The sequence below is a fragment of the Chlamydotis macqueenii genome, chromosome 11 (assembly GCF_036417535.1).
Source record: "Chlamydotis macqueenii isolate bChlMac1 chromosome 11, bChlMac1.mat, whole genome shotgun sequence".
NCBI classification, from domain to species: domain Eukaryota; kingdom Metazoa; phylum Chordata; class Aves; order Otidiformes; family Otididae; genus Chlamydotis; species Chlamydotis macqueenii.
Window position 1 is genome coordinate 14054764 of NC_141566.1, and position 24231 is coordinate 14078994.

At 46.5% G+C, this 24231-nt stretch overlaps 1 protein-coding gene across 3 annotated transcripts in view; it reads left to right on the plus strand.

Annotated features, from left to right (window-relative positions):
• The window catches only part of DOCK11 (dedicator of cytokinesis 11), an 85535-nt gene that overhangs the window by 34413 nt on the left and 26891 nt on the right, over positions 1-24231 (plus strand). For all 3 annotated transcript variants that reach the window (XM_086756729.1, XM_086756731.1, XM_086756730.1), the window contains exons 13-36: positions 130-252; positions 1176-1258; positions 2765-2887; positions 3069-3145; positions 4290-4474; positions 4577-4642; positions 4811-4903; positions 5301-5424; positions 6095-6216; positions 6669-6755; positions 7900-7989; positions 9496-9614; positions 12130-12199; positions 12277-12402; positions 12965-13036; positions 13628-13774; positions 14251-14334; positions 14767-14878; positions 18523-18701; positions 20696-20812; positions 21515-21590; positions 21898-22001; positions 23880-23991; positions 24118-24184. In XM_086756729.1, the coding sequence (XP_086612855.1) occupies positions 130-252; positions 1176-1258; positions 2765-2887; positions 3069-3145; positions 4290-4474; positions 4577-4642; positions 4811-4903; positions 5301-5424; positions 6095-6216; positions 6669-6755; positions 7900-7989; positions 9496-9614; positions 12130-12199; positions 12277-12402; positions 12965-13036; positions 13628-13774; positions 14251-14334; positions 14767-14878; positions 18523-18701; positions 20696-20812; positions 21515-21590; positions 21898-22001; positions 23880-23991; positions 24118-24184 (2558 nt within the window). The remainder of the gene's footprint in view (positions 1-129; positions 253-1175; positions 1259-2764; positions 2888-3068; positions 3146-4289; positions 4475-4576; positions 4643-4810; positions 4904-5300; positions 5425-6094; positions 6217-6668; positions 6756-7899; positions 7990-9495; positions 9615-12129; positions 12200-12276; positions 12403-12964; positions 13037-13627; positions 13775-14250; positions 14335-14766; positions 14879-18522; positions 18702-20695; positions 20813-21514; positions 21591-21897; positions 22002-23879; positions 23992-24117; positions 24185-24231) is intronic.

Sequence of the window (24231 nt, forward strand, 5' to 3'; positions counted from 1 at the left end):
CATCTGCAGCAGCAACCAGAGCAGGGTCTGTGTGGGTTGTGGGAAGGGACAGCGAGATGATCAGGGCCAAACCCAGCGCTGCAAGTAGGGTGTCCTGCTCTCTGACAGCCTACTGTCTATTTGTTGCAGGGTGTTTTCTCTGTGAGTGACCCACATGTTGAGATCTTCCTGGTGGCCCGCGTGGAGAAGGTGCTGCAGGGCAGCATTACGCACTGTGCAGAGCCGTACATGAAAAACTCGGACCCGGGAAAGGTATTGGATGGGGCTGTGAGAATATCTGCTTAGTGGTGCTGTCTGCTGCTGTGGGGAGTAGTGTGGTCTGAAACACGGGTTGTTTCTGCTGCTCTTTAGCCGCTTTTGGGCAAATACTGATCTTCATCCATTCTGCTACTTCAGCCGGGCTGTCCTGGGAGAGTCATTTCCTTCCCCTGGAAGGAGGCAGAGAATTTTTAGAAAGATCTAAGCAGTTGAGGCAGAAGACCTTTCCCTGCTACACTTCAATGAGGAAAAGCCTGGTCTGGCAGCAAATACGTGGGACACTTCATCCTTAGAGAAAGGGGCTGCACCGCTATACGATGCTGCACACAGTGTCTTACGCTGGTCCTTGCTCACACCGGCTGGGAACACTGATGTTTTCGTAGCAGCAAAACATGGGCTTCACCCTAATTTTGCTCGCTCTGCCTCTGTCTTGCTCCATGCAGAGTGCCATGATCATATAGGCGAACTTATGCAGAGGGTGATCATTGGTCCTGCCAGGTGGAGCTGATGCTGCCTTGCTGCAGCCAGTTAAAATTAGTCCCTGGAAAACCAGGGATTTCCTCAGCACACTTCGTAAGCCTGTGTAGGATGAGTCAATTATGGTCAGTTTTGGAAAATAAACTACTAATAGCCTTTGGAAAATAAAATACTAAAACCCTGACAGTTTAGTGCAGACTCAAGAGGAGTTTCAATATGACTGTGCCTGCAACAAGTTTGCTATTGCTTTGCAAAAGTAAATACACCTGGTGTGAAGTGACAGGGATTATCTGTCAGCTGCTTCAGTGACTGTTGTGCTGTGTGCCTGGAGAGCTGTGCATTGCGGAGTACAGAGAGTTCCCTCTCCCTGGAGAGTGAAGCGCTCTTTACTCCTTTTCCAGGACAGTGTGCCACACACTGACCTCTCCCATGTTTTGCAGACTGCCCAGAAAGTCCATAAGGTGGCCAAGCAGGTGTGCAGCCGTCTGGGACAGTACAGGATGCCCTTCGGCTGGGCTGCCAGGTGAGTCACCTTGGGCTGCGCTTTGGCCACGGTGGGAGCTGCTGCTGCCAGTTATCCGGGACACGATCCGGCCAGGCGGGCAAAGGGCCAAGTGACTGAAGTCAGGGCAGAATCTGGCTCCGATTCCCAGGACAGAATGAGGATTGGCCTGAAATGTTCTGTCTAGAATTAGAAACAAAATATTAAAAAGTAAACAGTGCTGGGAAGACAGTAACCTTCCTGCTGACCTGTAGCTACTGCTATCAGGGCAGAACATTCCTGGGGACAAATTAGCCCAGCCCATGCTACCGCAGGAATCGGTGCAGAAATTCCCTCCTGGCAGCAGCCATTGCCATGGACAGGATGTGAGTGAAGGACCTCCTGGCCTGGCAGTGGCAATCTGCTGGGCTTTGACTCCCATCTAAGACTCTGCTTTAATTAATGTTCTTGGGCATGACTGGAGATAGTGATCCCGTTTCCTCGCTGTTCTGTTACTGGGACTGATAATGTACATCAGTGCTAACTCCCTTAAATCTCTGAAGGCAAGTTCATCCCTTTGCTACTGCCTCCTATTCCAAAATTGCTGTTTGGTGCTGACAAAAGGGATGGTAATGACATGGGAACACCAGACAACTGTTACAGTGGGATGGGATTTGGTGGTATACAGCTTGCAATGTGTATTCTTGAGCTGGATTTTCCTGTGACCCTGGCTGCTCAGCTTTGAGTCGGTGTTTCTGGGCTGGAGCTCGCTCCTGGGAGCCAGCCCACAGCCTGTGCAGTGCCCCAGCCCTCTTTCAAGTGGTGCCTCAGCCTAATGGTGGTTCTGCATGGGCACTGACTTTGACAGGCTTCAGGCTTCCTGCTGGGTAAAGAGACCAAGGAGTTGAGTGGCCAGCAGCCTGTTGTGGGGAGCTGTGTTGCTCTGTGTCACTGAAACAGTTTCCCTGTGGGTTTGAGAGGAAGCTGTTTGTACAGAAAGGGAGTATGGATGGGAGTCTGTGTACAGTTCCTGCTGCACACAGACACTCGCAGCCTTTATATTCAAGAGCCAGTATTCATCCAAGGCAGATTCCAATCTCCTACTCTTGCTTCAGAAGGAAGCTGATGTCTGTCCTGAGACTGGTTTTCACTGCACACTCCTTTCCTAGGAAGATTTCCTTGCTCTGATCCCATGTGCAACTAGGAAGATACTTTACCACTTGGTTTTAGTGGAAGAGGATTGAAGGGTGTTTGTGATTGTGAACCAGGCTTAGAGCTGGGCTGGGTGTGTCCTTCTCACCTGGCTGGAGAGAAGGGAAATGGGAGATGTCCCATACAATTCTATGTGACATGGTGGATTGCAGTCTGTGTGGAGTTTAAGGTGTGACATGAGGATGGGAGGGTGATCGGGAGGTCTGGTAGTGTTCAGAGCAGTCACAAGCCAGTGAACCTCCTGCCTGATAAACGGCCCTTCAGCCTGGCATGTCAAAGACATCAGTGTCTGCGTATTTACCAACATTTACGAAATTTCTCTCTTCTTTTCTGCAGACCAGTTTTCAAAGACTCCCAGGGCACTCTTGATGCTGAAGGAAAATTCTCACCTCTGTACAAGCAAGACAGCAGCAAACTCTCAAACGAAGATATGCTGAAGCTTTTAGCAGAGTATAAGAAGTAAGTGTAAGGGACTGGTGCAGAGGCTGAGCAGGCATTTTAAGATACATTTTTAAACAGTTCAGCGTAAGCATGAGATGACAATTTCTAAAATACTCAGAGGAAAACAAAAAGCCCTGCTGATGTGTTCAGCACCTGAATTTTCAAGGTTCACACTCTTGTTCTTTTCTCTCTAATGCAGACCAGAGAAGACAAAACTACAGGTCATTCCAGCCCAGTTAAATATTATCATCAAAGACATCCCACTAGACTTCACAAGTAAGGATCTTGGATCTTAAAATAAATGCTGATGGAAGGAGTTAATGCTTCTATGGGGAGTTTTGCTGTTTCATTAACAAGAGTATCTCAGGGCTGCAGTGAATAATTCAGCACAAGCCTTGACTTGTAAGTCTTTCTCATGGATTCTGCGGAGGCATGTGGTCTAAGTGCAGAGGTTTACCTGAGGGGTGAATCTGCTTTGCATTTTGGCCATCACATCCCAAATTTAAAGGAAGCCACCTGCCTGCTTTTGCTGTTATTATTACACCGATCTCATATAATATTTTTGATCCATAACACCAGAGATCTTCCTTCACAAACATGGTCAGTGTGATTCTTTACGTTGCATTTAAAGAAATTGAGGCAAAGAAAGGACTTGTGATGTGTTCGGTGTCACCCCATGGGCCTTTGGCAGTTCCTGTCACAGGTTCTGTAGTCTGGTCCCTGGTCCAAAAGGCTTTTCTAGTGGACTTAATTCTTTTGTTCTTTGAAAGGCCATCACTTGAGATGAACTCTTCCTCCTGGTGGATATGAGTCTTAGTGAATTAGATGGGCTTGTGCACTGGTATTTGGAGGCAAAATAACCATCAAACATCTTTCCGGAGCAGAGAGTGGAAAAGGACTGCTGTAGTTGAACTTTGAGATGTCAGTCTCAAGTCATCATCTCCGTAGCCTGTCTGCTTCGGTCAGGTGATGTTTGCATGACTTATAAAGCAGTAACTTAATGGGTCAAATCCCGGAAGCCTCAAGGTGCAGGCCCTGTGCACAGCAGCCATCTCTGCCAGACATTGGCAGCTCACAAGACCCTTTGATTTTGCCCAGAGCTACAGGGAAATGCCACTTCTGCAGTCCCCTCTGGAAAGGAGAGCAGAGCCCCGTGGTGCCTGTGCACTCATCTTTTCACAGCATTGCTAATGCAGTTGGGGTCCACATGTTGCATGATCAAGGGGAGAAATTTCCCTTAATGGTTTCAGTGGGAGTGGTCCAGGTCCTGCTGCGTGGTCAACACACACATCCTCTGATGTGAAGACAACTGGATGCTCGAGGGCAATGGCAGAGTCTCAGACGGATGAATTTCCTTTCACATAGGCTCTACTTCCCATGTGTGGAGTGTGCACTTAGCCAAGCTTTCCTTCTCTTCTAGATTGTGTCACAGCTTCTTACATTCCTGTAAAGCCTTTTGAGAAGAGCTGTGAGGACATCGCAGTGGAAGTGGAGGAACTTGTCCCAGAAGTCGCAAAATACTGTTATCCCTTCACTGTCTACAAGAACCACCTCTACGTCTACCCCTTGCATTTGAAGTACGAGAACCAGAAGGTGTTTGCAAAGGTGAGCAACCTGGAGAGCAGGCTGCAGCCAGACTTGGCATGGCCTTGAGTGATACTGTTGACCTGTGGCAATGGCTCATTCTTCTGTTCTTCCCCATTGCAGGCAAGGAATATTGCTGTCTGTGTGGAGTTCAGGGACTCAGATGAAGCTGATGCCAGGCCGCTAAAGGTGAGTACCTCTTATTTCTCGGGACTGGGGGCTTGCTACTGTCTACTGTATGCCAGCCAAGCTGAGCAGGACATGTAACAAAGCACTGAGTTTCCATGCTGTTTTAATTTGGCTGGCTAATTTAGGGTGGCAGCAGCCCTGAATCCAACTCTTCGTTTGTGATTCCAGTGTATATATGGCAAACCCGGAGGCCATCTCCTGACTACAAACGCATATGCTGCCGTGCTCCATCATAACCAGAGTCCGGAATTCTACGACGAGGTAAAGATGGTGGGAAATAACAGTTTTCCCTGGATGCTACAAAGCCAAGGGGCCTTTCAGGATATCTCTTTTTCCAGGGCTGGGTGAAATACAGATAAAAATAATCATCAGCCCTTGCCACAATAGAAGGGCCCAGCAAAGCCAGAGACTTTGTCAATTTTTAATGCCAGTTTGTGTTCTGCTGTTTTTACTGTCATGCTTTGTGCACTCCAATCACACACTCCCATTAATAAGTAATGTGCAAATGTGATTAAAATGTTAGCCAGAAGTTATTTAAGATGGGTAAGAATGTGTCTTGTGTAACTGCATACAACATAGCTTTTGTGAAATAAAATAGAACTTAAAATATTACTCCACAATTAAAAATACAGTCTTATCTATCATGATATCATTTTAGATTAAAATTGAGCTTCCAATTCACCTCCATCAAAAGCATCATTTGCTTTTCACCTTCTATCATGTCAGCTGTGAAATTAATACAAAGGCAACATCGAAAAAACAGGACACCGTTGAAACTCAAGGTATGTTCACTGCTTAAATTATTTCTGTTGGATAAGAGTCCAAGATAAAATCAATGTAGGGACATTAAAAAAATATTTTATTAAAATACTAGTCTATCTGAATTTTCTTTTTTGAAAGCAACCTAATAAAAATTGTAGGTCTAAAGTGGAGTAAAACACAAGGTTTTTAGTGTATACTAAAGCTCAAATTTTTGCTGCACCCTGACAGCTATTTCTGCATGTTCTTGACATGGCTTGTATGAATGGGCCTACTGTCAGTCAAGTCACCAACAAAAACCTGACACAAGATCAGAGTCTCAGGGACTGATCCTGCCAACAGTAGGAACGTGTAAGAGACTGAGCGCACCCAGGTCATACTGGTGGGGATGCCTTTCCATTCAACCAGTCCTCTGGTTGACTGAAGGACCTTTGCCATGATGCACAAGATGCACCATTTCTGCCCCTCTAACCCACTCCTCATCTTGGTTGAGTGTGTCTGAATTTCACTCACCAAGTCGCTGGGTAAAATGTGCTTTAACAAGGCTGACATGGTCAGTCTCAGCCTCATTGAAGCCGCTTGCCCAGCTGCGAGTTCAATCTTCTCAGGATGAGACACAGCTCTTTTTGGAGCTTGAGCTAAACATGTATCGCTGTGTGTCTGCTAACTCTGGTCCACTGGTTGCCTCCGCAGTGGGATACGCTTGGGCCCCGCTGCTGAAGGATGGACGAATTGTCACCCTGGAGCGGCATTTGCCAGTTTCATCCAACCTTCCACCTGGCTACCTGGGTCTCGGGGACACAGAGTCACGAAGGGTAGGAAGGCCAATTAAAATGGGCTTAAACATACAGGGAAGAGGAAAGCTGAGCTTTTGTTACCACTCTAAGTTCTGGGCTTGTGTTGGTACTCTGCTGAGCTGGGAAGTTCCCTGCTGCAGGGCAGCCCCCAAAGCTTAAAGTTCATAGGGCTGGGAGACAGGACACTTTTAATTCCAGTTTCTGTGGCTGTATAGGTTGCTGAGAATATTTTTGTGGTGGGCTGGACTGAGCTAGTGCACATGGTGCAGAGCCGGATAGTGGGCACGTGCCCTGTGTGCACGTTCTTGCGGGAATGCCTTTGCCCTGCCATGGCTGTGGTCAGGTCGCTGGTGTTTGCATTGGAGGGGGCCCCATTCTTCCACTCCAGGCTGTACCTTCTGACCAGGTGGCTGTCTGCCACCATCTCACTGCAGTCTGAAACCAAGTGTTTGAATGTTGTCTGTTCGCAGCAGCCCAGCGTGGATGCGAAGTGGGTGGATGGAGCAAAGCCGCTGTTTAAAATCAGAATCCATTTGGATTCAACCATTTACACCCAAGTAAGTCGAGCACCTCATTCTTACAGACTTTCAACACAAACGCAGAGGAAGTGATTGCTGAATCTCTACAACTGCTACGCCGTAGGTGCTGTGTTTGCAGAGCAGCACTGAGATACTTCTGTGGCAGCAGATCTGGGATTACTTGCAGAGATCTGCTGCTTTGTCCAGATGTGATGAGGCAGCTGTGTGAGTCAGTGAGCCTGGGGAGAGGCTGATGTTTTCTTGGCCAATTGCGCTGTAACTGACAGGACCAAGGAAACATTTGAGCAAATGAGCTGCTTCGATGAAAAAAAGTTTTCTGACAACAGAAGACACAAGATAGCAAGAGTCCTGATTTCATTTTGAAACCAGTTCAGGCTGTTTTATCAAGTCCTCATGTGTTCTAACCATGGTATTGATGGACTTCCCCAAGCTTCATGTGATGGGCAGCAAAGATCCCCAGCACATGCTCAGTGGTACCTCCTGTCAGCACTACTCATGGAGAAATGCCCTTGGCAGGGCTTGTTGTCCCATGCTGGATGTAATCAACTGCACTTACGTTCACAGCAACTCACTTTCAGCATTATCTAAACCTGTTTCAGGGTCTTACTGATTCTGTACAGCCCTAAGAGCAGCACAGTAGTTCCACTCTCCACCAAATTACATTCCCAGATGCTTTTCAGGGTTAAATAACTAAGGTAATTAAATTTAACTTTGAAGAAGGAGGGAGAGGAATTGGGAGGAGAGTCTTCCTCAGATGGACAGTGGGACATTGATGAGGCAGATGGTTAGGCAGTCTCTAAGTGTCCCAGCTGGGACAGAAGGGCTCCCACTTCTCCAGACCAGTGTTGGATGGGAATTGGGGCTCAGGGTAGTGCAACCACAGGAGAACTTTAACACTACTGGCAGTTTTGTGCTTAATCTTGAGATTATTTGGGAGCCAGGATATGGGCGGTGGCTGGGTACATTGGAAAAGGCAGGGAGCAGTACTGTAGTCCTGGGAGATGGCAGCTGGCCACCAAGAGTACATGGTAGTGACATGGGGCTTGCTATGGACATGGCCCACTGCCACGGGTATGTCAGCAGATTTTCGAGTGTACGCTGCAGAGTAGGGATTGACAAATACTGAGGCTGCTGTGTTGAACTTATTTTTCTTCTCTTCCAGGACATGCACTTGCACAAATTCTTCCAGTACTGCCAGATGGTTCAGGCAGGAGCTAAGGAAGTCCCAGGAGAGCTTGTTAAATACCTAAAGGTGAACAGTGCCTGTCGGTGGGCTTCATTGGTGTTTTTACGGACCATAAGTAAATACCCAGAGCCCTGCCCTGTAGGAACACACACTTGCTGCAGTGCTGGGACTGGCACACTGCGCAAGATCCTTACCTCTGCTTACTGACATGACTGTCTGCTGTCTGTGTGCTGCTTCCCACTGCCTTTCAGGGCAGGCAAAACAAGCAGTCAGCATCGCTCTGCCGTGCTCGTGGCAAACCCTCCCCTGGTGGGTTCACGCCCTCCTCCCCTGCTGCCCTAGATCCAATTCAGACTTTCAAACTGTAGCACAATTCCTTGTTTTCAGGATTATCTATTCAAAACAGGAGGCTTTTTTCAGGCTGAAAAAGATCTGTGAGATTATCAGTCAGTCAGATTTGACCACAGGTCACCTGTGACGCAAACCCAGCTTTTTGGCAATCGCTGTGGCATGAGTAGAGGCCTTGGAGCAGATCCAGCAAAGGCTTCTGCAGGGAATAAATTTCTTGGCTGTTTACTGTCCTTGTTTCCTTCAGTAACTGCTTGTTTTTGAGAGTGCTGCTGTAGCAACAGCTCCACTTCCAGTGGTGGGGATTTATCATCACAAAGTTACTGGGCGTGTTTCAGATAATGTATAAATATTTTAAGAAATAGAAATAATGGCAAGTTTTGAAGCCAAGCAGTGAAAGAACAGTTGTTTTGTTGTGAGCATTTCATCAAGGGGCTGGGTTGGTCCCAGCCCTGCCCAGCCACAGTGACCTCGCTGCAGCCTGCAGACAGGAAGACATTTACATGCTAACCACAAGTGAGGTCTTCTTACCACCAATACCTCAATAATTTCAGTAATTTAAATAAGTAGATACAGATTTAAGAACCTTTCATTAGATTTGCATGTTTGAAAACTGAAAATGAAATGCACTGTTTTTCCTAGACTCATATCGTGAGATTCAGGCAAAAGAGGTCTATGAGATGGGTGGAGAGTGATCATCACCAGATGATCCTGACCTTCACCAAGTCACTTAAATCCCTTTTCAGACAGCAAGCTATGCTCTTTAGATAAAAGTTTCACTGCAAGTCATCGGACATCAGGTTTCCATGCTCCAAAGGCATTTTTGAAAATGAGACTTAGTCACTTAAAAAACTGTCACAAGTGATGAGAAGAATTGGGAGCAAAACTTCAGCCTTGAATGCTGGGTTACTGGGGTCAAATCATAGCATGTGGCCTCTAATTAAGTCATAGCTGCCTGGGCACATCTGAGAGGAGGATTAATACCTGCCATGAGTGACTTATGTAGCTCCCGAAAGGCATGCAGCTGGGATCTGCCAGCTGGAAGGCAGGCAACGAGTGCTGCTATGGGTCCAAGTCCTCCTGTCCTCTGGCAGGCTGAAGCCCACACCCTGAAGCGTTTGCTAAAGCCTTTCCTATTGCCACAGAAATGTCTGTGCACTGTAAATATTTAACATCTGCAAAATGTCGAACTAAAAGTGTCTGTGTTTTGAACATTTGTTTTAGTGTTTGCACGCCATGGAGATCCAAGTAATGATTCAGTTTCTACCTGTAATTCTTATGCAACTATTTAGAGTCCTTACTAATGTGACCCAGGAAGATGAAGTAGCTGTCAACTGCACCATGTGAGTGTCTGGTAAACCATCCGGTTTTCTTCAGTTACAAATGCAAAGCCACAAACTACAGTGCAAAGCAGGGTGTGGTTTCCCAGTACAAGGTGACAAGTGACAGCATTGGCTGTCCCTTGCTGCTTGCTCCCATGCTGTGAAACACTGGCCACTGTCTTCTGGCACGTCTGGGTGGCATGGGGCAGCATGGGGACCTTGTCCTGGGAGCTGCCTGGGGAAAAATGCAGTATTTTAAAGATACTCCGGGTTTGTTTTTCAAAAGAAAAAGGATTTGCTGATGGGGATGGCTCTGGGAGCTGAGTTATTGGGGCATCGAAAGGCTCCAGAGCACCTGCGCTATGCCAGCTGCAGATGACAGATGTGGTTTCACTGCGAGAGTGATGCTCCGGTCTCATCCCTGCACACCAGTCCCCTCTGTCAGAAATAGTGCTAAAAACCCCCTGCTGCTGGGTGTGTTAGGCTGGAGAAGTAGCCACTACATCCGTGTTGGCTCAATATAGAGCCAGAAGCAAGCGGTGGTTTGTTTAGCGATGCTCTGCAGGGCCTGCAGCCCCAAGAGGGCAGCACCGACCAGAGCCTGGTCCCTGCGGAAAGTTTCTGCTGTGTGCAGGCTTCTGCAGGGCCCAAAGGGAGCAAAAGGTGCAAAAGCAGCTTTCCTGCCTACCTCTGGCCACAACACCCTCTAAACTGGTGGATGCATTAAAACATCGCTCTTCCTCCCACGGTTTTAGCAGGGCCTGTAGCAATAGGACAAGGGGTAATGGTTTTAAACTAAACTAGATTTAGACTAGATATAACAAAGAAATTTTATATGATGAGAGTGGTGAACCACTGGAACAGGTTGTCCAGAGAGGTGGTGCATGCCCCATCCCTGGAAACATTCAAGGCCAGGTTGGACGGGGCTCTGAGCAACCTGATCTAGTTGAAGATGTCCCTGCTCTTTGCAGGGGGTTGGACTGGATGATCTTTAAAGGTCCCTTCCGACCCAAACTATTCTATGATTCTATGATTCTTCCTCTGTGAAGTGCTGCAGTGCACAGGGGGATTCTGGATGCTACTGCATGATCTTCCTCTGACTCCAGGAGGTACTATTACTGTACCATCCATGTACCAAAAGCATCATGCTCCCATGAAACTGGAGGTTGGAGGCTGAGCCTTGGTCCCCCAGGGATGCAGGGCCCATTGCAATCCCAGTCCCGTGCTACGTGGTACAGGTTGTGGGAATTTATGTGCAGAGCACTGTAATTCCACTCTGCTTGAATCACCAGAGGGCAAGGACAGGGGAACAAGTGACCCCCACTACCTCCTGGGTGACCAGCTCCCACCTTCACTTCCAGGAATTTTTTCAAAGCTTGGCCTGATGCTTTCCAGTTTGTCAGTAGCTTTCTGTTTAATAACAACCATTTTCTCATCCAGACTTTTCAGAGTGGAATTTAAAACCCGCTTTATCTGATAAATGGCTTGTAAACTCCTTCCTGTGGTTTGGCCTGTGGGGCCTGTGACAATGTGCAAAAGTTTGTTGTTCCCTCTGGTTGGGACTGGAATGTAAATCCCCAGTGTTGGCTGGGGAAACTGGGAGCTTGCTGCCTTCATAAGTCTTCTGGAGTGCTTCCAGAGGGCTGGCACATTCTCCAGGGTTTGCCTGTCCCCAGTGATCTGCAAGGCAACAGCCCAAAAAATAATGCACTGCATTTAACAAGGAGGGAGGGAGGATACATCTGAGGTAAATTCAGTAAAAAAGAGCCGTCCAGAATTAATACATTCTGGGGATGCAGGAAGGTGTCAGTATAACAACCACAGAGAATGTTTTCCGTGCTTCTCAGCAGAGAGTCTGTGGGGGGTTTGTGTTTGTTTTGCAGGCCTGATGCAGTGGTATAGTTGTTAATTGTCACTTGTATTATCATAGGAAAGGGCTCCCAGTGAGGACAGACTCAACACATGATAAGCTGTGCAGTGAGCAGGAGGGGAAAGTGAGCTTGCTCGCCATGGAGCAGGTCTGTAGGTACAGCCAAAGAGAACTGCGTGTAGAGCAGATCAAGTTAATTCTTTTGGTTTTGACTTATCTAACCCCTGAGCATTGTTCAGGTGCCTAATGCTCACTGCAACATGAACCTAAGTAGCTGCAGGTTTTAATCCTGGTATGCACGGGGGCCAAAGAATAGGATATGTGCTCCACAGAGAAATGCTCCATCTCAGCTCCTCGCACGGGGAGCCTCGAGTGTTGAAGGCAGCTGGTCTGGGCAACACCTGGTCCAGCACCAAAGCGGAGAAGAGGCTTTGGCTGCCTGAGCTCTGAGTACTCTGTCATGGGGCTGTGCTGTGGCAAGGATGGTGCAGCCACAGGAGCTGTGAGGGATGCCAGCCTACAAGTACTGCCTCTCTGCAAATCAGCCTGGCCAGCAGTGAGGGTTTTGGGGTTGCGCAGGATGGGACATAGACGGTGTCTGCTTTCATGAGCTGGAGGAACTTGCCCTCACACTGCGTGCTGAACACAAACCACATTTCTCCCCAGGGTTCTTCTGCACATCGTGTCCCAGTGCCATGAAGAAGGTCTAGACCACTACTTGCGCTCCTTCATAAAGGTCAGTCATGACACACTGCTCTGCTAAACTCCCTGCTGGAAGCAGGCACGCTGCTGACGCTCTTCCTTTTGCCTCAGTACGTCTTTCGAGCTGAGAAACCCAGTGTCACACAGGCGAAGATGACCCATGAAATCCTGGTCCTTTCCATGGCCACGATCTTGAAGCAATCGGCAGATTTTCTAGCCATCAATAAGCTACTCAAGGTGAAGTATTGGCAATACTTGGCTGCCAAGGGTGGAAGGGAGGAAAAGGGGGTCTGGTATAACACCTAACACTTCCACCCATCCAAACCCACTGCAGGAGCAAAGCTACCGGGGCAGCTCCTCGCATCCCCATCCTTGAGGTTCTCCCCTTACAACAGAGAGGAATTCTTGTGGGGAACCTGGCTATGTTAAGACTCATGGCAGGACACAGCAAAGGCCTTTTCATTTTGCCAGTTTTATCTGTTTTCTTCAAGCCACACGGGAGGCAGACTGAGTTTCTGCCTCTCTGGGTCTTTGCCGGGCTTGCACCCCAAACTCTGCAGGCTCCTTGCAGGGCACGTGGGGGTGCAGAGGGGGTGGACAATGTGCAATGTTCCCACCCAAGACTTGCAGGATTCCTCCAGGTAGCAAAGGCACCCATGCTGAGCTAGCTGTGCAAGCACAGCCATGCTTACAAATGGCATTTGAATGTGAGCTCTCCCTCCCACAGTGCTGCTTCCCCACATGGTCAAACATGTTCAATTCTGCTTAGAAAAATAATAGTGTTCTTTGTTCATTCTAGTACTCGTGGTTTTTCTTTGAAGCACTGGCGAAGTCAATGGCAATGTACTTACTGGAAGAAAACAAAATCAAGGTAAAAATACATTTGTTCAATACTGCATTACAGAGCCACCGCAAACTAACTCTCCAAAAGTTTTTCTGAGAAACTATGTAACTCTGTATTAAAAAAAAAAAACAACTCGACAAGCTGAACAGCTTACCACATCTTTCCTTTTTTTTTTTTCCACTTTACTGTTCCCTTCTTCCCCTTTTCATTGTCAATTGTAATTTAAAAAATCCAAATCTCCTTATGGCTCAAGCAGCCTCCTTTTCTGTTACTAGCTACTGCAATTTCAGCTAGTGCTTTCTTTGAGCGAATGTTTTTTTAGGAAACAACATAAACAAGTCATAGAATCATAGAACAGTTAGCGTTGGAAGGGACTTTAAAGGCCATCCAGTCCAATCCCCCTGCAAGGAGCAGGGACATCTCCGACCAGATCAGGGTACTCTGTCTGACCTGGCCTTGAATGTTTCCAGGGATGGGGCATCCACCACCTCATTGTAAAAAAGTTTTTCTTTATATCTAAGGAAGATGCTAAAGGGAACGTGTGCCTGCGCTCAGTTCTCCCCAGCTGCTCGCTTGCAGCACTGAGTGTAGGACGTGCTTTCGTGCTTTTGGTTTCAGCTGCCCAGAGGCCAGCGGTTCCCCGACTCCTACCAGCACGCCCTGCATTCATTGCTGCTTGCCATCATTCCTCACGTGACCATTCGCTATAACGAAATCCCCGAAGAGTCCAGGAATGTCAACTTTAGCTTGGCTAACTTCCTGAAGGTCAGCAGTTTTTTTCCTTCTCTCAGCCTTTTATCAGAAAAACAAAACAAAACAAATTAGAAATATGCAGCAAGCAAACAGATGTGTTTGTGCTTTACCATCTCTTCGGTTTCTTCAATGATGAAAACTCTGGAGGGGATGAGATTTTCCTAGGAAACAAACTTTCTCTTTCCAAGAGAGGGACTATGATACTCTATATGTTATCCAGGGCTTTCAGTCATGCCTAGCAACTGTTCAAAACCTGAGAGGAAATGTGTGTGCTGTCATTTTAAATGTTTCTGTTGTCCACTGGAGACTTAACCGAGGTCATCCAAATAATTTCAGAGAAACAGGATCGAGTGTGTTTTGGAAAGTCAGCAGCAGCCCCGAGGATCAAATCTGGCTGCTGGCAGGATGGTAGTATGGAGATAATTTAGGATGATTGCTTTTATTTTTCGTGATTGATCACAATCACATGTTGCTATTTTTTCCTTCAGCGTTGTTTGACCTTTATGGACAGAGGATTTGTTTTTAACTTGATAAATGATTACATTTCTGGATTCAGCCCAAAAGACCCTAAGGTAAGCAGTATGTTTCTTGAAATGTTGTTTGCGGTTGTACATATCTATGTCAATCAAAGCTCTGTAGTGATTATTTTATATGACTCTTTAAGGCCTTTTAGGCACTCTTCCTGCAGAGTCTTCTGGAGGCACAGACCTCTTTGTGTGGGCCGAAGGCTTGTATGCAGCTAAGCTTTAAGACAAGGTAAAGAGTCAGAACTAAAGGAGAGATTGGTTAATAGTCTGGATGAAAAAAGTAAAGAAATCCCAAATGATAGCTGCGTGCACTGACACTTAGAGGGGACAACACAAAAAATTGCTAATTATTACTGAATTTCATGAAATGCTATTTAGATTCCCCAGTCCTTGTGCAACAAACACATTGAACTAGAAGCAAATGAGTGAAACTGAAAACATAGTTTGTGTTTGTCTTTCTTTTTTTTTTTTTCTCAGCTGCTGGTTGAATACAAGTTTGAATTTCTTCAAACCATTTGCAATCACGAGCACTACATTCCTCTGAACTTACCAATGACCTTTTCCAAACCCAAGCTGCAAAGAGTTCAAGGTATGTCCTTTCTCAAGAGACTGGTGAGAGAGCTATAATTTATTAGGCTTGATGGCTTCTGACCAGATGGAATTTGTTTTAGTGTGAAGGAAATTTATGTCCTGTTTAGCCTGATTTACATTAACCTCAGGAAAAGATGCTGTTCTGGCAGGTTTACATCATTTTGCTCCAGAATTGTATGCAGTCAGTCTTTTCAGTGTTTTCTATATTTACATTTGTGTGGGACTAACAGTATCCAAAAGAAACTGCCCCTATTTCAGTAAATACACAAATTGTGCAAGTGTAAGCCTTTATTTCCACGAGTGTCGGCATCCCCTGAGAAGCAGGGTGTCTCATCGGTCAGTGCTGTAGAGAATGGAGATACAGGAGAACAGACTGAATTCACTGCTCTGCTGCCAGCTCTCTTTGTGGCCATGGGAAGGTGATTTAATTTACCTTCTGCTTTCATTTTGAACAAGCGTATAGCAGTGCACAGTGTGTTCAAGCCTGTACTCAAACCTGGGCTGAAGGCAGTCAGTGGAGAACTTGAGCCCATGCCAGTCCTTAGTGTGTACCAAAGGCAGCACCACGTGTCCAGGCTGCTCTCACTGTCACGCCATGTCCCGTTTGGTCCTGATGGTGCTCACCACGGGGCAGATGGGGCTTGCAAGGGGCTGAGCAGAGGTACTGTGCAGTGTGGATGGCTGCAGCCGTGCTACCGATGACAGTGCGGGGACACAGCGCTGAGCCCACCAGCGTGCCTCGCTGGCCTCCTAAGATTGCTATAGACATAGCCTCGTACTCTCTGGGTCCTGATTACTCATCTCTGTTAGATAAATACAGTGAAGATTGCCACGTTTGGATCCTAGTAGCCTGGCAAGATGAGTACCAGAGAGGAGAGTGAGGTTTGGGATTCCCCTGTGTGAAAGCCCTGTGGATTTATCCTGATGCAGGCAAGGGGTGCCTCAGGGTGCAGCCATACAAATCCCAAAGTGGTTCAGTGAACATCCAGGTGGCAGAAGCAGCAGAAACTGTCAAGTTTTCCTTATTCTGGTGTGTTTCTGACCACTCAGAGCTTTCTGGACCAGCTGCTAATCTTACATTTAACATCAGTTTGGCTGCTTGCCTGGCATAGTTTAACAAAGTGCACTGCTAGAAATGGCTGAGAGAGAGAAAAACACACAGCCACAGCGCTCCCCGTTGCTTATTAGTGGCATGATAACATAAGGATGCTCTTTCTTGGTTAACATTCACCTTTGCATTTGCAATGATTATACTGAAAAGCTGTAAAAGCAACTCATCTTTCCTCCTCTGTTTTACTGTGACTAGGACCTACCAGTTGAGGTTTGATTTTGAAGATATATATTTTAAAATCGTGGTAGCAATTGTCATTCACACACATCTGTTGACAGTAGAGCAGCCTATCCTAATGGTGCCTGTGCTCTGCCTGCCAGGGCAGAGGCATGTAGTGATGCATTTCCTTTGCAAACTTGTCTGGTTTTTATGGACAGACCTGTGATTACAGGGGACAGTGGGGTCAGACGTGGACAGATATGATGTGCACGTCACCAAGGAGATATCCTACTAGCGTGCCTCACCTCGTTATCAGCTTACTTGAATGAAGAGAGGGGATGTGCCCAGCCCCTACTATGTTTCTTGGAAAAGAAGGAATAGCCCCAGGGAAAGTGGATAAAGAGGGCTCCTGCAGCAGAAGTTGGAGCAGATGTGCCTGCAGGCAGAGCACATCCCTGTGACCACATCCTGTTGAGTTGGAGCGTTGCATCTTGGAGCAGTTTCTCTGAAACATCTCAGCTAATCAGGCCGGTTGCTGGTCTGCATCCCTGCTGCCTCGCCTGGGGGACATGTGTGTTTCATCAGCCAGAGGAAAGCCTCAAGCCTGCCCTCGCAACCAGCAGCACAGAATTGTTTTTGCAGTCTTGTGATAGCAAAGAACCCAAGAGATTGACAGAAGCTGAGAGTTAAGCAATAGCCTTACAAATATTAGAACATGACGTACTGTACCGTTTCTCCAAGACTTAGAGCATTACTTATTCCTGTTTATTTTTGCTGGTTTGTTATTTGTCCCTTTTCTTTTTACACATGAATTAGATTTTTTTTCATTTGCTGTGGAACGATTCACTTCAGTAGGTAGGTCCAACTGGGATCACTAATGTCAAATTAAACACAGCTTTCAATCAATTAGCTTGCATCCAACTAATGAAATAACCATAATGTGTGACACTTAGGCATTTGCTAACATGACTAACAATGAAAGCTAGATAGTGCTCTAGACTGCTTTCTCTTTCCTCTGAATCAGACTTTCACAAACCAGTAAATGCTACTTACGAATCAATGAACTTAAAAATATCTTCTGCAGCCGCAGAGCTGTTGGAACCCTTTGGCTGGGATTTTCAAAGCTGTGTATGTGCACCCTACCTTACCACAGAAAAACTTTCACACCTGTGGGGTTTTCAAAAAAGAAAAGTCTGAGCTGAGCAGACAGGATTTGTACCCTTTGGGGGAAGAACGCACAGCTTTGGGGTTATCCCCCTGGGAGGCTTAGTGCCATAGTACAAGTCAAATGGTGCCTGTCGCAGCTCTGGTTAGGAATGTGGGTTGCCTGACAGAGATAACTGTGTCAGGGCAAGGCCATTCATAGCAGCTCGAGTGCACACGCACCCTGCACTGAAATCTCTGTCTCTGTCACTTCTCTGCTGCGTTATCCAGGCAAGTCAGTGAAAATGATCTTGCGCTTTTAGCAGCCGCTCCTTTGATCACAGTCTACCGCCTGAATCTAGTGACACACAGGGTGCAAGTTAAGTTAACCGGAGTGATTTGGTACTGAGCTGCCTTTCTCCTGGCAGTCAGTGCAGCTTTTAGGGAGTTGTGTTCAATATCTGCTGATGGGAAGCTAAGGGAGTCTCATGGTTTCTGGCAAGAGGCTGTCTGGAACCCTGCCCTAGCTCCCTGGTCCTTGCAGCAGGGCCAGGAAGCCTGGCTGCGTAAACTGCTGGAGGATGCAGCAGCGGTCCCTTGGCACCATGTCCTTGTTTGCATCCCTCATCCCAGCAGGAGTATTTGCCTTTTCTCTGCTCTCTCACCTGGTGAGAAGGAGTGCAGATATCACGGGGGACATGGAACAACCTGCAGAGATGGCACTGCTAGGGCTGGGTGACCATGATAAACGCACCATCTCCACTGCCCATTACCACCCTCACAGCTGCTCAGGGTATGCTGGCATCTCCACTGCCCGGGTAGTTTGAGGATTTACAGGATAATCCCCAGTCAAGAGCAAAGCAGTAAATCATGCTGTCATTCCCTGTTTCATCCATCTCTGACTTTACAAATTACTCTTTGGAGCACTAAGCTTTGTAAACATCACACTGTAGAAATCCTGAAATGACAAGGGCTGAAATTAATTATTAGCCTGAACTGGAAGATGCCAAGTTCTTTGATATGACTTAACTCAGTGGTGGAGAAAACCGTAGTCAGCTCAGGCATTACTTCAGGCTCAGGCATGCCTGATGCCTGAAGATCAGTGCACTCTAGGAGAGAGTATGATGAACCATACTTGCAGACAGTTGGGGCCTACATGACCCTTATTTCTTCCTCTGAACAGATCCTCAGAACGGTTCCCTTAACTGTTGCCTTGCTGTTTCTTTCAGATGTAAATCTTGAATACAGTTTAACTGATGAGTATTGCAAGCATCATTTCCTGGTGGGGATGCTTCTCAGAGAAGCCTCAGTTGCCTTGCAGGACAACTACGATATCAGATATATGGCCATCTCAGTCTTAAAAAATCTCTTGATAAAGCATGCCTTCGACAACAGATACCAGCACAAGGTCAGGCATATTTTTTTTTGCTTTTGTTCTTGAATTTATGAAAAAACATGCAACAGAGTTTTAGATCTTGCATGGTGCACCAAGAGTATTCTCATTACATTTTAGGGAACTGTTGTAAGTAACTGATAGTTATGGCATAACAGTAACAGCTCTGAGAAATTATCTGGGAACACAAACAATGCAGTCATGTAACTGCAGCATTCATGTTCATGCTTATTATTTAGAAAATGAAGCCCTGAGCCATTAAGGAACTTGAGAGTGTCGTTAGCCAAGAGGCTGTTCAACAAAATTAAGCAACATCAATGTTGTTCCGGTCTTGGACTTAAATTAATATCCTGCATTAATATACTGTAATTAGGAAGCAGGACTGATCTCTGTTACAAGTCAGCTGCATGTTTTACTAATTAGTGAATCAGAGCAGGGGATCTGTGGACTCTCATGAGGTGCTGGATTTCCACTGGGTACTTTTCAGCTTTCTTCGGTCAGAGGCTCAGCGTGTGGTATTGCTGAAAGAGCCTGGAGATGGGCTTGTTTTCTTTCTTGATGCTGGTCCCTGCTGACCCATATGTCCTTGAAAGTGCTGAGCTACCTGTGCGGACATTACCTAGGCTGAAAACTCTAAACTCTGTTTAGAGTTTAGCTCCTCAAATTGCTCCTAGTATGCTACATTCCTGAGTTTTATCTGGGAATGTGGATAACCTCCTGGGCATGAAGGGTAGGAGAAGTGACCCAAATGTGCCCAGGGCTCCTGCCCCCTCACGGACGCAGAGCCAGTTTCTCTCCTCTCCCTTCTCTGCCTGGTTGGAAGGGCTGAGTGGGAGGTGGGCTTGCTTTTCTCTGTGGTGAGGAACCCTGATGACTTGCACAGCCTGCAGCCCATGGCAGTTGGCAAGACTTGATATTTCAGGAGAGATTTGCCAGCTCTCTGCCAAGACTGGGTCAGAGGCAGTCTGTTTCTGCTCTTCTGGGTGCCTGAAAACCCTCACACCAATTCAGGAGCTGTTTGCCGCCTTGTCATGCAGCTCTCTCCCTGCCTCCTCCAAAACAACATGTGTCCTAAAATTGTCCCACTGGGTTTTTGTACGTGTTGTGCTCTGAGCTGTGTGACCAGGACACTGCCTGGAGCCAGGGCAGGATGCTCAGCTCCTGTCCCAAGACACCAAAGCAAAAAATCACATCTCAGGCAGGACAGGCTGAGCATGGCAGTGCGTTGCTGCAGTCTTGCTCCAGCCAAGAAGCCTCGACTCCATCAATGGCTGAGAGAGGGTTTTCTCAACCCATGAATGTTTTCAGGATTTGTTTTATTTTTTGTCATACTGAATCAGAAGAAAAAATTTGATTCCTCTATTGGTCAAAATACACTGTTCAATTCGCAAGCCTTAAGTTTTTTTTTTAACCTTTCTGTCAAGTCCAGAATAATACATTTTTTTAACAAAAAAGAAAAAAGAATTGGATGCAGGAGGGCACTGCATTTAGAAAATGTCAACCAGACTATTTTTGATCTGTATCACTTAATCCAAATAAATCTGTTCCTACAAACTGTTTTAACATAATCATTTGCTATGCAGAATTCCTGACTGGAAGTAATAGCCAGACCCAGGCCAGAAGCAAATGTCTTTATTTCATTTCTTCTGGGTGTCGCATTTGGAAATCAAGCCATGTGAGTGAAGTGCCAGTTAAAGAGTTAAGAAATCTCAATTTAGTTTGTCACACATCCTGTATGACTGGGAATATTATTCAGCCCCTAAAATCCCTGAGTGCCCTGAGCTTGCTGCTAGAAGGTAATACCTACCTGGCAGCTCTGGAAGTGGAGATGAGAAGCCAAACCAACCCATGTCCTCAGGCACCTTATACAGTGTGTAAATATGTGTGTGTGTGTATATATATATATGTGTGTGTGTGTGTGTGTATCTGTTTTGGCTCCAGAGTTTTCTTTTTTCACTCCTTTGAAAGCCTGAGCTCTTACCTACATTTTTCTCCCTATCTTGTTTCAGAACCAGCAGGCAAAAATAGCCCAGCTCTACTTGCCGCTGTTTGGGCTGCTCCTGGAGAACCTCCAGCGTGTGGCCAGCCGTGAGGCACTCTACTCCTGCACGGCTGCCTCCAGCCCTGTGAGTAAAGCCCAGCGATGTGTTTTGGCCCTTCTCCTTGGTCCTGCTCTCCCCGCACACCTCCTCTGCAAGTTCCACTGCCTGCAGCCAGGCTCAGCTTTAGAAACAAGTGTGTTTTTCTTCTCCCTGCAGCCCTGTAATGCACTTGTTTGTTATAATTTGGCCTTTCCTACGACTTTGTTCTGTCTGCAGTGCTGGGTACAATGTCTCTGCCCTTTTGCTTGCTGTCATTTAATATGTTTCTTTACGATATGTGTAGTGTTGTGAGGTGAGGTAAGTCCCTCCAAGTGCAGTGAATTGCAACAGGACTCAGCCTCGGACTCTAGCAGCTGTTCTGGGGAGTTGCCCGTCTGCCTGAGGGTTCTGTGTGGTTCCCAGGCAGGCTAAGCTTTGCAGATGAGAGTTTCCTCTTTCAGGCAAAACAACAACAGAAAAAAGACATTTAAAAAAAATCAAAGTTTTAACTGAAATGATGAAAAACAGAAGGCAAAAAACTGCTATGACTTACTTTAATATGTTCTGCTGTTCCTTATATTCCTCTCCAAGTCATTTGTCTCCTTGTTATGGAAGTAAGGAAATAGAATTTTTTTCCGTCTGCATTTTAAAAGCCGCTCCAATTTATTTTTTTATTTCATTATTCTCTTCTATAAGAGAATAGGTGTTATCTTCCATTGGTCACAAAAACCTTATATTGCTTTACAGGCATCCAGGGATGAATTCATGTGCAGTTTTGTGTCTCCCTCAAATAGATCCAGCCTGATTGCAGACAAAGATCCAGGTAAATTAATTTTTCTAAACTTTAACTTTCTCATTTGTTTTCAGTGTAACTATTACCAGTCCTAAAAACCCAAAACCCATTACCCAAAACCTGAAATAGCCATTTGTCAAAGGGCCTCTCGGAGTTTGTATGCCTTTCCCTGGATGTGGTGTCACCCCAGCTGTCCTTTCCAGATTAATCAGCTTTCGACATGGGGCTTTAGCAAGCCCTGTCTGTGCTGTCCCCATTGCATCCTCCACTCCCTGTCCGTGATGCGCTGAGGATTGCCGGCCCAAAGAGATTACCTGTGGGGTTTGTGTTTTTTCAGCCTGCGGAGCAGCAGTTCCCAATGGCCATGCGATAAAGCGAGAGGACTCAAAAGGATCCCTGAATTCAGAGGGGGCAACCAGTTCCCCGGATCAGACTGAAAATGTAATGTATCTGGAGTTAGAAAGGATGGTGCTCGCTGCACCAGTCTGTGGACTGTGTTAAATAAGGGGGAGGGAAAAGGAGTTCCCTGTGGTAACACTCTCAAAAGCCAACTTATAAATATCTCTCTTTGAAAACAAACAGATTCATGTTGAACAGAGGAGGTCAGACTCACAGGTCTGGTATGCTTCCCCTCTTCAAAGGTCTCTGAGCCAAAAATACAACTGTTGACAAATTACTTACCGAAGTTGAAAGGCAAAATCCGTGGGGAAAATCTCTGCTTCCATGGCGCATCTCAGAGGTGCTCCCTGTGCGTGGATGGGTCTCAGCCTGGCCAGCGCCCAGTGCACAGTGCTGGGAACTGCTTTCCACATGTAGCTGGGAGGCAACGCACCGTGATGTGAGATTGCCAGTGACCACTGGCTTAAGAGAAGATGAGGTATTTGTAGGAAAATCAGGCTAATAACTACAGCTCTAAATTTTGCAGAACATGACCGCGGTCACACCACAAAGAGCTCTGAGGCCACTATTCAGAGAGGCTGTACTCTCCTCATTGGCAGATTGCACACATGGAAATTGAGTATTTGTGCAAACCAGCCTCTGGTTTTCCTCAGGGCACTTTCCAGATGCCTTGAGTTGGCATGAATCATTGCTGCATCTTTAAAAACTTAGGCTTACAACGAGCAAAGCGAAGATCATCTGGGCTCCTGCTGGCTGTGTCCTGACATGCTTAGAAGAGGTGGGGCCTTTCGCACTCTCCCACATGAATCATGAAGCTACAAGACCAAGTATAGCCAAACACTTGGCTATCAAACTGTTCATATTCAGCAAAGCTCTGAGCATATGCTTGAACCCTGCTGGCAGCGGTTTGCAGAAAGCATTATTGCTTGCAGCTCGGCTCTTCCCCACAGCTAGACATCCTCTTCTGTGCCCCTGAAGGTACTTTTTTCAGTCGTTGAAAACAGCTTTTCTGTTAGGGAACACAATATCCACAAAACCGTGTAAAAGCAATGCCACGTGGAGGAGCACACCTTAACGTTGCTCTGCAGAGGCAGACACGTTGCTTATCTCCTGTTCCCCTGGAGTGAGTTGTGTGCTGACTTGATAGTTTGGCATGGTCAACAGCAAAGTCCTGGCTATAGCACTGTATCTCCAGCTCTAAACTGAATGTTTTATTCTGTTTTATTATGACTCACATGCACAGCCTGTCCCAGAATAAACAACAAATAAGATTTGTGGATTGCTCTCCAAACATGTGAGGCACAGCTTTAAGAGAAGCATCCTGCTTAGAGCTTAATCGTAGCCATTTGTCGGAGGATACAGCTAGGGTGAGCACAGAGAATGAAAAAAAAAAATTGGTAAAGCTTTAAAAGTCATTCTTTTCCTAAGCTGGAAGTCCTGTTTTTTTAGTAACTGACATTTTGTTTTGAAGTGTATGTCTTTAACAAAGTTAGATTCTTGCTTTGAACTGTGACAACTAAAGAACTCTTTTGTTTGACAAGAACTGACTTCAAAAATGTCAGGGAGCTTCGATGCTGCAAAGAGCAGGGGAAGTGAGAGCAGGGCTGCCGTGCGTTTTGATGGATAAGCCATCAATCTCTGCCCAGACATTTTTTTTTCTGGGCAGAGAAGCATTCGGCCATGTGCCCAGGATTTCCAAAATGCCTGTCACTGGATGGGCAGCAACCCCAAAGGATGAGATATCTCCAAAGCATGGTACTGTGGGGGTGCAGATGCAAGGGGTCAGGAGGAATGCCAGCACATCTGGTGTGTACTGGATTTGTTGTGCCCAGGCTGCACAGCGTCTGGCCCCACACTCTGCTCCAGCACAGCCCAGGTACCCGGGGCCCCGGCCTCTGCCTCATCTCTGTGTCCTGTTAGATCCGCAGAAGCTCCACGAGGAGCAGTGTGTCACACTGCAGCCGCCTAGACCAGTTTGAGATCCGGACGCTCCTGATGTGCTACCTCTACGTCGTGAAGATGATCTCTGAAGGTTGGTGGCTCTTGCTCACTGAGGGGCAGCCAGAAAGACAAGAGACCATCACTGATGGTTTTGGTCTGTAAGGTTCCCCTTTTATTCTTTTTTAATCTCAGTGGACTTTTTTTTTCTTTCTTTCAGATACTCTTTTAGCTTACTGGAACAAATTCTCTGCACAAGAGCTGATCAATGTCCTTGTGCTTCTGGAGTGAGTATTGTGAGTTTGTAAATCAAACGCTGTGCCTTTGTGTGGGC